Genomic DNA, 14128 nt, shown 5'->3' on the forward strand with positions numbered 1-14128 from the left:
AAGAAAATATTTGAAATGCCAAAATTTTCACAATGTTTGGTGAATTAATGTTATTCTGTTGCTTACAAATGGCATTTGTAGCTCATGCATAATGAGACTACTTAAATTCTACACGTTGCTCTCACCCCATCCCCACTCCTAATAATTGTATATTTCCTGGTAGCATAACATTGCTTCTTTAACAAGGTTTCTTTATGTGTATCAGTAATTACTCTAGGCTCTTTGATGTGACTGTGCAGTTGATATCATCAGTACATTATTGTAACATGTTAAGTTGGACAGAAGTAAGGCAGTAATAAGATGCAGAAGCAGATCATTTTATTTAAATGAAAATATTGACCATTCTTCTTTATTATGAGACTATAGGTTTAACATTTTCATTTAACTCTATTTATAACAATTTACACTTCGTTTTTATTATTTGTACCACTGTTTTTTGTTTTTAAACAATGGCCGGCATCTGCACCTTTCAACAGTATTCATATCTGATTAACTGGATTTTGTGATGTATGCTGAAATCTCATTAAACCAAATGGAGTGTGTGAATGGAAAATTTTGTTTTAGGGGAAAATGCAAATTATAAGTTAGTCTGTTTTTGGTACATGAAAGAATTTTGTATTTAAAAGCTTCTTATTGCTTAATATAATGCTACTAATTGCTTTTCAGTTGATTTCAGTCAAACTATCGGTAGAGATTCTTCATGAATTCTGAAATTTGATCAACTATGAGCTAATTAATACTTCATGATCTGCCTCTGGTAGTAATGAAAATAAATTTCACATTGTAACTTTCTTGTTGAAAGAGAGAGATAGAATTTAAAAAATCTGTTTTAAAGTATTAAGACTCTGGGTGCTTTTCAACAAACAAAGGGAGTAATTTTGTAAAGAAAAGCATGCTACTTAGTAGTCTGTAATATTCTTTATTAATTGTGCTGTCAGCTGATTTTGTTGATCACACAATTAATAAAGAACATTACAGCCTACTACGGATCATGTTTCCCTTTAGAAAATTTTTAGACGACTCACGAAAAAAGGGGGGGGGGGAATAATGTTGTGGAGATCACTGCGTTGTCATACTGAAGGTTAGGAAAAACCAGCCAAAGACAGGAAGAAAAAAGAACAGCTAAATAATGAGAAGTTAACAACAGAATAAATAGTCTTAGTGTTTATTCATCTAGGACCAAAGCAGTGATATAGAAATAAAAAAGAAATCATGTTAGTGTTGTAATTGGTGGGGATGATTTTCAGGTTTTCAGGCAGAGAGTGATGCTAATGAGTCAAAGTAGAATTTTCTGTATTGACAGAATTGTAGAAAATACAACCCAGAAACTGTATGGAAATAGCAATTTGTGAGGTAACATGGCCATATTTCATTGCCCTCCTGATGTCCATTGCATCCTTGTTAGTTACTGTCATATATCTAGACTGCCCTCCCTGATGATTCCTACACAGAAATTAAATACTGCAATGAGTACTCGCACTTTTATGCTGAAATCCTGTACATATGATCGTGACTGATAGTAAACATTCTGTTGAAACAAGGAGTGATCACAGTATTCTGGTTGTTTTATTTAAAATTTCTTTAAATAATTTAGTGTTCACTCTTGATTGTTCACAGATCAGCAAATGTTCACTTTGTGAGTCTCGTGGACCAAACCTGTGGCTTTGTGTCCACCGAGGCTGCTTACAGATTGGCTGCGGAGAAGTACATAATGATCACAGTACTGCACATAACAAAGTGAGTATTTTACCAACTCTGCTGTATGTATGTACATGGGAAGAACTTTATTATTGTTGGAACTTACAGAGGGTATAAACTTGATTCATTGGGGTCAAGAGAGATGTTCGATATGAGTCAACGGCTTTAGTGACGTAATGTTAATGACTGCTGTTGTGTCATTCCGCAGCATATGTTCATACTTTTGTTAGTAGTTGGTGATGCCAACGAACTAAAAAAATGGTTATGATGACACAAGTATGTAGCTTTGTCAGAGATCTAAGTTAGGCAACAGTTTATTTGTGGGTTGGTGAAGGCAATGAATGTGATAAAAATAAAAACCTGGTTGTGGCAACAAATTAATCTGTACTCTTGCCCAATTAAAAAAAAAAAAAAAAAAGCCTGTAACATATAGCCACCATATTGTTTACAGCACTTGTCACTTGTTTACTATGTCACTGGTCAAAGTCGGCAACTCAATCAAACAGTCCTCTGTATCAGATTCAGATTCATTGCATATAATATTGCGAATGTAGTGTTGTCCTTGTCCATCTTCTTTCTTTTCTGTACATTGTTCAGCTAGCACTCTTTCCTTTTTGAACTACAACTAATTTTCCAGTGTATACACTGCCGGAAAAAAATGGGTGCACCCTTTTAGAAGTTTCCTATTCTCTCAAGATTTATTGTTGCAGCAGTGCGTATGGAGTACATGAAAGGTGGTTCTTAGGTACCAGGTATTGACCTATGCTGAAACACCCAGATTAGTAGGCAGTATAGCCTCAATGGGTTGCAGTACAGGCACTGACACTGGCATCCAGTTGATCGTACTGATGGCTAATACTGTCGTGGGATATGTTAGCCATGCCTTCTCGACCTGTTCACGTAGCTCTGTAAGTGTTGATGGTTGACAAGTCACACGTGTCACTTCTCGTCCCATCAAATCCCACGTGTGCTCGATTGGAGCCAAATCTGGGGATTGTGCTGGCCATTGAAGTTGCTGTATGTCATGCAGAACACATTGTGTTTCACGGGTAGTGTGTGAGTGAGCATTATCTATCGGAACAAGACATCGTCTTCCTGTTGCAAGAATGGGTGTAAAAATATTTTGCACATACCGAGCATTGGTTAGTGTCCCCTTCAGAACCACCAAAGGTGAGCAAGAGTTGTAGCTTATCGCACCCTGTCCATAATGCCTGCGATGGGGCCAGTGTGTCTTGGACGAATGCGCTCTATGAGACAGCACTCTCCAGGTCCACATTGTATGTGCAAACAACCATCACTTGCATTCAGGCAGAATCTGCTTTCATTGCTGAAGAACATAGTGTGTTATTCCATCTTTCAGGTGATCTTCTGACAGCAACAGTGAAGATGTGCAAGTCAATGCTGTGGCCTGAGTGGAAGACAGGCTAGAGATGTGTGTGCGCATAGTCCCACTGGTAATAACCGGTTCGCAACAGTTCCTGTTGACACATATATGCTAACAAGCCCTCTTCTCTGTACTGTTGTTGCTGTACGATCTGCCCCTGCTGCCCTTACTGTATCACGATCCTAGCAGGCATTTGTGGTGCGTGAATATCTAGAGCATAATGTATGGGTGTGAAAATGTTGACATGACCACTGATACCAGCATTGTTGCACAACTGACGCATCACATCCAACTTGTGTGGCAATTCTGTGAGTGGACCATCCCACCACTCGAAAGGCCATTATTTGACCCCCTTTCAAACTTGTTCAGTTGGCTGTAGGAAGCATGAGTTCATCTCCTTGGCAGGGTTGCTTGTTTGCTTCACACATATTCCACTCACTGATTCTTCTGGCTGTGAGCATTTCTTATGAATGGTATACACGGTGGATGCTCTGTTAGCTGTGCCACTATATGCTCTCTATTGGTGGACAACATTGAAACCATTGTCAGGACATCTACTATCCCCCAGGTGGGTTATTCCATCGTTGGATCAAAATCGACATTGACTTTTCACATGTACTTAATTTTATCCTCCCCCACCAATATATTTGCTGTTTTATATTAATTACCCATCATGACTTACAATGATTGTTTAAATTTGTCTTGCTGTGATTACCTTGAATTATACCCTCTAATGTGTTGTGATTATCATCATCATTTGAAAATATAAATAATCATAACTGTTTGCATTTTTAGTTGATATTCATAACTTCCTATTTAAAATTGAATAGTGTATTACTAACAAGGGAACCTCCCCATCGCACCCCCCCTAAGATTTAGTTATACGTTGGCACAGTGGATAGGCCTTGAAAACTGAACACAGATCAATCGAGAAAACAGGAAGAAATTGTGTGGAACTATGAAAAAAATAAGCAAAATATACAAACTGAGTAGTCCATGCGCAGGATAGGCAATGTCAAGGAAAGTGTGAGCTCAGGAGCGCTGTGGTCCCGTGGTTAGCGTGAGCACCTGTGGAACGAGAGGTCCTTGGTTCAAGTCTACCCTTGAGTGAAAAGTTTAATTTTTTGTTTTCAGACAATTATCAAAGTTCAGGCACTCACACATAATCAACTTTGCTCTCCAAAATTCCAGGACATGTTCAGATTTGCTTGGACATATGCAGGATTTGACGGTCTACACACGGAAAAATTTGAAAACGTTAAAAACATATGTTTTGATAGAGCACAGGCAAAACTGTGCGACTGTGAAACTGTTGCATTCATTTGTTGCAGTTTATGTGACAAACTGTTATGTTTTCATCACTTTTTTGGGAGTGATTATCACATCCACAAGAAAACCTAAATCGGGCAAGGTAGAAGAATCTTTTACCCATTCGCCAAGTGTACAAGTTAGGTGGGTCGACAACATATTCCTGTCATATGAAGCACATGCCGTCACCAGTGTCGTGTAGAATATATCAGACGTGTTTTCCTGTGGAGGAATCGGTTGACCTATGACCTTGCGATCAAATGTTTTCGGTTCCGATTGGAGAGGCACGTCCTTTCGTCTACTAATCACATGGTTTTGCGGTGCAGTCGCAAAACACAGACACTAAACTTATTACAGTGAACAGAGACGTCACTGAATGAACGGCCAGATCATAACTTTGCGAAAATAAAGAAATTAAAATTTTCACCCGAGGCAAGACTTGAACCAAGGACCTCTCGTTCCACAGGTGCTCACGCTAACCACGGGACCACGGCGCGCCTGAGCTCACACTCTCCTTGATGTTGCCTATCCTGCGCATGGACTACTCAGTTTGTATATTTTGCTTAATTTTTTCATAGTTCCACACAACTTCTTCCTGTTTTCTCCATTAATCTGTGTTCAGTTTTTCAAGGCCTATCCACTGTGCCAACTTATAACTAAATCTGAGGGGGGTGCGATGGGGAGGTTCCCTTGTAAGTGGTATGTATTGTTACCTATCTTATATGTATAAAACTGTTAGTTTCAAGAATATGACAATTTTAAGATTGATATTTTATCTTTTGTTTGTGTATAATGATTTACATATTTTGGTAATGATGTGAATTGACAGTTTCACTTTGCAGCGAAATATGCACTGGTAAAAAAATATATATATGTGACAAGTTAAAATTTCTGGCAGACTGGGATTTAAACCTCAACCCATACCTTTAACAGGTATTTCTGTTACAGGCTGAACTAGAAAGATCTGCCTCCATGCTTCAGTTCTGTCAAAATCATATTCACTTACGTGACTCGTACCTCACTGGGTGAAAATTATTAGGGGAGTGAGAGTGGATATTGTTAAGAAAGCCTTAGCCTGAAACAGAGGAATGTTTCTAGAGTGAAATTCTTTCTCTGCTTTACAGTGTGTGTTCTTTTAAAACTAATTGATGAATTAAAACTGTGTGATCAACTAGGAGAGAGGTACCTCCAGGAACTTGAATGGGGACAAGTAGTATTGTAGGAATGATAATTGTTACTCATCTAAGTTATGAAACTGAATTCCTAGAAAGAACATAACTGACTGATCCTTTAGCTGTTGAGATGAATATTGCTTTTGGAAGTTCATGAATAAGTGGTAGAGCTTGGATTATGGAAAATTAACTGGAGTTATAAACAAAATAAATGGTAGTTGTCAACCTAAAGAAAGTGAAGAAACAAAGAAATCTAAATGATTAATGGAAAATCTCATATAAAGATGTGAAACAAATACTAACAAAGAGATAGAGGGGCTGGCCAGTACTTACCTCAGCTCCTCAGCTCAGTACAGCCGATAGATACACAAAAAACAGAACCAAAAATTTACATTCCTAGCTTTCGGAACAAATGTTCCTTCATCAGGGAAGAGAGAGGGGAAAGAAAGGGAAGAAGGGAAAGTAGATTCATTTACGTATCTCAGCTCTGGTAGACCAACACCTCCAACCTATCACCCGCAGACTCCCATCCTACATCAAAGACACAAACCACTTCCTAGAACGCCTCAAATCCATTCCCACTCCTCTCCCACCTGAAACCTTTCTTGTCACCATAGATGCTACATCCCTTTACACAAACATCCCACATACCCATGGTCTCTCTGCCCTTGAGCACTACCTCTCCCAACGCCCACCCGAAGATCTTCCAAAAACCTCATTCCTTATCACACTTACAAACTTCATTCTCACCCATAATTACTTCACTTTTGAAGGCCAGACCTACAAACAAATCAGGGGAACGGCCATGGGAACCAGGATGGCTCCATCCTATGCCAACCTCTTCATGGGCTGCATGGAGGAGGCTTTCCTGAAGACCCAACAGCTGCTTCCCCTGGCCTGGTATAGGTTTATAGATGACATCTTTGTGGTCTGGACTCATGGTGAAGAAACACTCCTTAATTTCCTCCATAACCTCAACTCCTTTTCGAATCTGAATTTCACCTGGTCCTTCTCCAAAACCCAAGCCACCTTCCTGGATGTTGACCTTCATCTTGTTGAAGCTCACATCCACACCTCTGTCCATATCAAACCCACAAACAAACAACAGTACCTTCACTTTGATAACTGCCATCCATTCCACATCAAACGCTCCCTTCCCTACAGCCTAGGTATTCGTGGCAAACGTATCTGCTCCAGTGACGAATCCCTCAACAATTACACCAATAACCTAACCAGTGCTTTCCTCTCCTGCAACTATCCTGCAGACCTTGTCCACAAACAGATCTCCCGAGCAATACATTCCTCCCCGTCCAACAACAATGTTCCTATCCCCAGACCACACAGAAGCATCCCCCTTGTCACCCAATATTATCCTGGCCTCGAAAACATCAACAAATTACTCCGCCAGGGATGACTTTCTCAAGTCAACCCCTGAAATGAGATCATCCCTTGACAAAATTCTCCCCACACCATCCAGAGTTGCCTTTCGTCGCCCCCCTAACCTCCGTAACATCCTTGTTAAACCCTACAATATTCCCAGACTACCTTCTCTACCCCGCTGCAAAACCTGCCCCATGCATCCCCCCCACAACCATCTACTGCAGCCCCGCTACTGGTAAAACACACATAATTCAAGGCAGGGCCACGTGTGAAACTACACATGTCATTTATGAACTGACATGCCTGCACTGCACAGCCTGTTACATCGGTATGACAACAACTAAACTGGCTGAGCGCATGAACGGATACAGACTAACTGTCCGCCTAAGAGATGTCCAATACCGAGTAGCGGAGCATGCCCTCCAGCATAATTCTAGGAACCTAGGAACCTGTTACACTGTATGTGCCATTTGGCTTCTCCCACCCAACACCAGTCCCTCTGAACTGCGGAGATGGGAACTTGTACTCCAACACATTCTTTCATCCCGCCATCCCCCTGGACTGAACCTTCGTTAAACAACCTCACTCCCATTTACTCTTCAATCTTCTCCTCTTTCCCTTTCCTCTTTAGCCATTCATGCATCTTTTCATCCTACATAGTTGTGTTTATCTTTATACTATATACCTCTTTACTTCTGTATGCATCCTCTTTGGTTTGAAGCTGGCACAGTACTTAAAGTAGAATATCTCTGGCTTCCCCCTGACAACCATGCCTCCATCCTTGCTACCCTCCCTGTTTTCCTTTCCCTGTTGCTTCATAACCTGGGTTGTGAGTAACTGAATCTACTTTCCCTTCTTCTCTTTCTTTCCCCTCTCTCCTCCCTGATGAAGGAACATTTGTTCCAAAAGCTAGGAACGTAAATTTTTGGTTCTGTTTTTTGTGTATCTATCGGCTGTACTGAGCTGAGGTAAGTACTGGCCAGCCCCTCTATCTCTTTCTTAGTATTTGAAACAAAGAAATCGATATAGAAGGGTTGAAACAGAGTCAGCTATGGTGCACAACCCTTCATGTGTGTATAATGTGCTGTATGCATATGAGCCTAGGTCCGGCCTGTCTTGGCACTGCTCGATACATCTCAGCATTGCTCGGTTCTTCTTTATATAGCGTGACATTTCATTTAGCAAGAAATCTCAGTATATGTTATGTAGTCTAGTTGCATAATCGGTGGATACTACATATTTGTTATGAAGTGACATTACAACACCGTGAAGATTTAGTTGACAATGTAAGAGTTAAAAATTACAATGTTCAACACACTATTTGTATGGTATTCAAAGTTCTGTAAATCAAAGGGAACTTGGTACTGAATATACAGGCATGGAAAATGAGATGTATTTGGTGATGTGAATAACCCATTTCCTGAAGTCACGTGCACAATTACATCTTCAGTTGCAACAGTTTTTTATGGAATTGAACAGAGAGTATGGAGACATTACGTGTCACTGCAGAATTTTTTCGTTCAAGTCAAAGGTCATCCCTGGAATGAGTTTTCAATTTAAGATCCACTGTTGTAGAATTTCTGAAGGAAAAAGAAAAGGAAGAGCAAAAATTAGATCTGGAATGAATTGTAGGCCTCACATTTTAAACAGAGTTGACTGCAGATTCCGTCAGTAAGACATTGCAAGGGTAAGATACCACTTATTTCTGATTTCATAGCAAAAGTATATGTGTGTCTAAAGAAAATTGCATTGTGGAAAAGAGAACTTGTGACAAGGAACACCATCCATTTCGCTAAGCTCACTGGCATTAAGGGTAACAAGGATTTTTAACAATCTGTTGTAGCATTGAAAGAATTCCAGGAACAGCTTTCTAAACATTTGAGGGCACTGTCAGTTTTTCATCTGTTTTCTTGAGCTGTTTTCGAGACCGGGTGCCATTTCGGTTGAAAGCTCCCCTGTGCCTCTTCAGCTGAAACTGGGGTCATTCCATGTTAACTCTCTGCTCAAGCATCATGGATTTCAACAAAATTTTATGTGAACATTTGCGCACGTCCCCAATGAACATTGCTAAAGTTAAACACTAATCAAAGCAACACTGAGGTATAGCCACACTCCATGTGTGACTTTGCACAGAACAAGCATGAATTTCAGGTGACTTTGAGCTGTTATAGCTTGGGTAATATTTTATTGAAAGAAATAAAATTTGGCCATCTTATAGAACTGTAAGCTTTCTCTTAAGAATAATAATGAAAATTTTTTACAAGCCACATTCAGGCAGAAAATTTTAGACAAAACTGCCCAACATATTTCAAAGTTTGGCTTCCTATATTTCGGGAACTAAAGGTATGATGAATGTGAAACTTAACATGTAGTAACCTAACAACACAAGGTTCTCAAATATAAAGTCTTGTTTATGTACCACTTTTCAATATTGATTTTGCAAAGAACTGTGTTCTATAAAATTCTCCAAACTAGGCCTGTTAGAAAGTTCACCGAAAAAAGTGTATTTGGTTATCCAATGTGGACCAACAGTGCTAATTAATTTGTATCATAGCTGGGCACGAAAATTGTGGCATGAAAAATATGTAAACTTTGGATTTTTATATCTTGTAAACACATGCTGAACACAAAACTTTAAACGCAATTGCTCAATTGCACAAACATGTGAAATACAAAATTTCATTCACCTACTATTTTCCAGTAATCTGCAAATTTTTCAAAAAGTTGACGATTTTGGTGAGAAAGTGAAAATAGTATTTATTCAACACCTGATTTACAAATACCATTTTCTTTTAAAGCTTTAAAACAATGTGTTTTAAGTGCCCCCCCTCCCGAACAGTCGTTAAAATTTCAAACATGGGCTAAAAATGCTACATAACTTGAAGAAAACTATCTTAAAAATCATGCAGCAAATGAAGTTTTAACTTTGACGTCTTATATTTAGTTGATTAAAGGCATGATAAACATAAAACTTTGGACACAAGAAATTAGCAACATAAGTTCTTCCAATATAAAATATCATTCACAGATTTCGGCAAACCGACTTCTTTTTCTCATTTCTGATGAATTCCTGAAGATGGCGAAAAGTGAACTTGCTGAAATATCGCACCTTCTGGACAATGCCAGCTGACTGAATACCCAAGAAATATTCTAGGTTTTCCTACTCCGGGGAAACCTAAAATCACATGTCAAGGACTAACATCATCACATAGTTTCATGGTTACAGCTTGCCTTTTCCAAGGTGGTAAAACGTAGAGCCCATAGCTGTGAAACACTATGTGTAAACGGAGGGGGGGGAGTCACTGCTGTCAGCTGCAGTGAGACATTAAGTGGAATCAGTGATGATGAACGAAAATGCGCATCAGATCGGGATTCGAACCGGGACCACCTCCTTGTATTCAGGTGCAGCAACCATTGCGCCATCTGGGACACAGCCTTTACATATCAGGTTTGATAGCTGCGAGATCTGTGTGGTGTCTGTTCTTTCGAAGGAACAGATACCACACATTCATATAATTGATAAGCCTGATGGGCAATGGATGCACGTTCTTCAGTGCGAATGCACGAAAGATGCCCTACCACCTGTGAGAATCTCTGAGTAGTGAATGGGAGCATAATGGACAGGGACTACGGATAGGTGGTGCTCAGTGGGAGTGTGGATCAGCCATGAGGTGTACCGAGGAAGTCCATGTAGTTGCAATAACACTGTGTCCCGGGTGGCTAAGTGGTTACCGCACCTGCCTAGTAAGCAGGAGATTCCGGGTTCAAATCCTGGTCTGGTACACATTTTCACTCATCGCTATTGATTCCACTTAACATCTCACTGCAACTGACAGCAGTGATCCCCCTTCCATTAACATATAAAATTTTTGTCATTTGAGTTCTATGTATTTCGCTCAATTCTTACTTTGTTTTCTTTACATTGTCACATAACTATTTCCTCTGAAACATATGGAATTTTTTGTTACATCTGTTTTTGTAATATTGTTAACAATTTTGCTTTCCCTTCATACAATTCACTATAATTCATAAGAAGTCTTGTGTAATATTCTTGGTGTGTTGTGTGTAAATAGTTCTGCTGTTGCAACATCGTGCTAAGTAAACATCATTGTGTTCTATGAGCACTACAGTTTGAAAATAAAAGTATCTTTTTGTTTACTATATTATGTAATTGGTTTCAGAGCAATCGTAGCCACTGTGTACACCTGAATTTATCAACGTTGCGTGTATGGTGCTACCTCTGTGAAACAGAAGTGTTACTTGAACTGCCAGATACAGGGTCAGCACTGAGTTGCAAAGTTCCTCAGGTGTACAATGCACCATCAGTTCCTTCACCTGCCGGATCGATAACAGGAGGTCACTTTGGCGGAGGAGAGTCGGCTGAGAGCAGTGATAGTGATATCAGCAACCAGGAGGATGAAGGCAAACCCAGGGGTGAGATACATGTTACTCTACACAGGTGATAGTAAATGCTTTATAATAAGTGATATATGCTACATATATGTTTCTGTATAACAGCAGCGGAAATGTCTGGATGGAGCAGTATGTAAAATAAGGGAAAGGGCACTACTTATCTGTAGCGGATTGATGCATGGAGCACAGAAACACGTAACAGAGAACAGCATTCACACTAGCTTTCAAGCAATATCCCTTTTTCTAGCAAAAAAAGTGCACACATTCACAGACACAACCTCACAGACACCCAAACGTACACTCCTGTGGCCATTGCAGGGAGTGTACATTTGGGAGTGTGTGTGGTTGTCTGTGTGAATGCTGTTTTCTGGTACGTGTTTCTGTGCTCCATGCATTGACCTGCTGTAGGTGAGTGGTTCCTTTCCCTTGTTTTACATACAGTGAAACCCTGCTTTTACACTGTTCAAGGGACTTAAATAAAATGGAGTAAAACTCAGGAAAATGTAAAATTTGGGAAATAATGTTTTATGCTGTAAAAGTTACATATAGGATACCCCCTTGCACATTATGTATGATATAGGTACATAACAGGCATCAAATGACTTGTCAGGGACTTGTTTATTACCTAATGAAGGTTTATCATAATAAAAACCGCTGATGTAACTGGAACTGTTAACCGTCTGGGAAGTAGGAAAGTGTGACTCAATTTCATATGTCATAATCGATGTTTTTGAAAGCCAGCAACTGTCATTCATTATTTAAATAATGAAATACTGCACTAGTTATGTATTTTTTCATGCTTAGCAGGATGTGTTTCAAGAATTTTTTTTTGTTGTCAAGCGCAAATATGTACATCATCAGTTATGCAGAAAACCACACATACACGCAAACTGTCACTCACATCGTTTGTTTGTTTGTGTAACATCACAAAAAATACATACGTAAATACGGCACTTGACAAGGGAATAAATTCTCGAAACAAGTTTTGCTCAGCGTGAATGAAATACGTAACCTGCACTGTGTTTAAACTAAAAACATTTGAGCCTCGCAAAGTGAATGACGCTGTAAACTAGTGCTCCTACTGGAAATACACCGAAAAACACTAAATATGGTTCGACAAAGGTGTCACAATGATCACAACAATCACGAAACTGTGTTTGCACAGAAGAGACAGTTTGGAAATGATTGTGATTGGGCACGATATCTTCATTCGAACGAACCTAGTTACTCCCATCAGCCACCACACCAAATAGAGCTTGGCAGCGGCAGGAGATATGGCACGAATTGTTCGATCTTTTACATGTTTACCAGTTCAAATCCACTAAGTAGAGTGCCGTGGTGTCAAGAAACATAACCACTACATACCAGAAGCATAAACACTACTGGACGGCCAACATCATGCCAGTGTCATTTTTTCTCCACAAACATTTTTTCATAATACGTAAATTGTGGGAAAGTTAAAAATATGTTGATGCGAAATTGGGTGCAAATTAACATTGTGTGCATAGGAACATTGTTGGGACTGATAAAAAAATGACATAAATGGTGGGAAAACGTTAATTTCGGGCATAAATGGTGGGAAAACGTTAATTTCGGGAACGTAAAAGCAGTGTTATACTGTATATGTTGCTATAAAACACAATCATATCTTTGTCAGTGGACTGCAGTGATTGGTCTTGTATGATATGAAAATAGTTCTTCAGCAGTGATACTTGATTTTACAAAAAGCATAATAATAATTTTGTAATTCTCAATGCCTCAGTGCAAGTCTTTTATTTGAATGCCACTTTTTCATAGCACAACCTACCCCAGTTATACAACTGGAGAAATGGGACCTATAGTTTAACATGGAATCTGGCTAATCTCATCATTGGGAAGTGAAAAAAATCTGTAGTCCGCCCGGGATTTGATCCCATGACCTTTCAGTTTTCAGGCACATGCTTTGCCACTAGACCAACTTTTATTATTGCAACAAAATAAATTCAAAGTACTAATGTGTTATTTCCTTGCTACTTATGTCTGAGCTTGTATGACTAACAAGTGCTACTTTATATTATACATTAAGTTACCATGGCAAGAAAGCAAAATTCCATTTCTGTGTCTTTTACATCACTGCTGACTAGTTGTTTCTTTCAGTAGTTACCATTTATAGTGCTTCTAAAGCAAAAACAGTTGGCTATGATCATGGGTTAAAGACAGGGTAATGCCAGCAGATAGTAATGCTTACTTTTCCTTTACATTCTGAATTTTGTTTTCCATTTCATTTGTAATTTCTTCTTATCCATAGTGGTGACCTGGGACATGATGGGCTCCGCATAGCCTTCTTACGAGCTTTATGTTGCATTTTATCATTTGTTGCAGTTTTAGTTTTCATTGAGTATGATTTGTAAAGAATATACTCTTTGGTTTGTTTAATGTCTGCAAAGTAATGTCATTAGCTTTTCGATTAATATGAAACTGATGATAGTACTTATCAGTTTGTCATTATATGACACCAAATTGCTCCTGTAAATAACCTCATGTCTGTAAATATGATTTCAGTAACATGTTCTTAAATTATTAAAACTATATGCAATCAAACACTGGAAAGTCCAGATTGGAATATCAACAATTCTGAAAAGGATTGATTGCTACTCACCTAAAAGATGACACAGTGACTTACAAATAGTCGCAACAAAAAGGCTGTTACAAACGAAGCTCCCGGCCAAAGCCTTCTTCAGAAAACAAAGGAAAAAACACACACACACACACACACACACACACACACACACAA

The 14128-nt window shown here is 39.1% G+C and overlaps 1 protein-coding gene across 2 annotated transcripts in view; it reads left to right on the forward strand.

Annotated features, from left to right (window-relative positions):
* LOC126194827 (ubiquitin carboxyl-terminal hydrolase 20) overlaps positions 1-14128 on the forward strand; it is a 186111-nt gene that overhangs the window by 13861 nt on the left and 158122 nt on the right. For both annotated transcript variants that reach the window (XM_049933156.1, XM_049933157.1), the window contains exons 3-4: positions 1618-1737; positions 11124-11376. In XM_049933156.1, the coding sequence (XP_049789113.1) occupies positions 1618-1737; positions 11124-11376 (373 nt within the window). The remainder of the gene's footprint in view (positions 1-1617; positions 1738-11123; positions 11377-14128) is intronic.

Source organism: Schistocerca nitens, chromosome 7, assembly GCF_023898315.1.
Source record: "Schistocerca nitens isolate TAMUIC-IGC-003100 chromosome 7, iqSchNite1.1, whole genome shotgun sequence".
NCBI classification, from domain to species: domain Eukaryota; kingdom Metazoa; phylum Arthropoda; class Insecta; order Orthoptera; family Acrididae; genus Schistocerca; species Schistocerca nitens.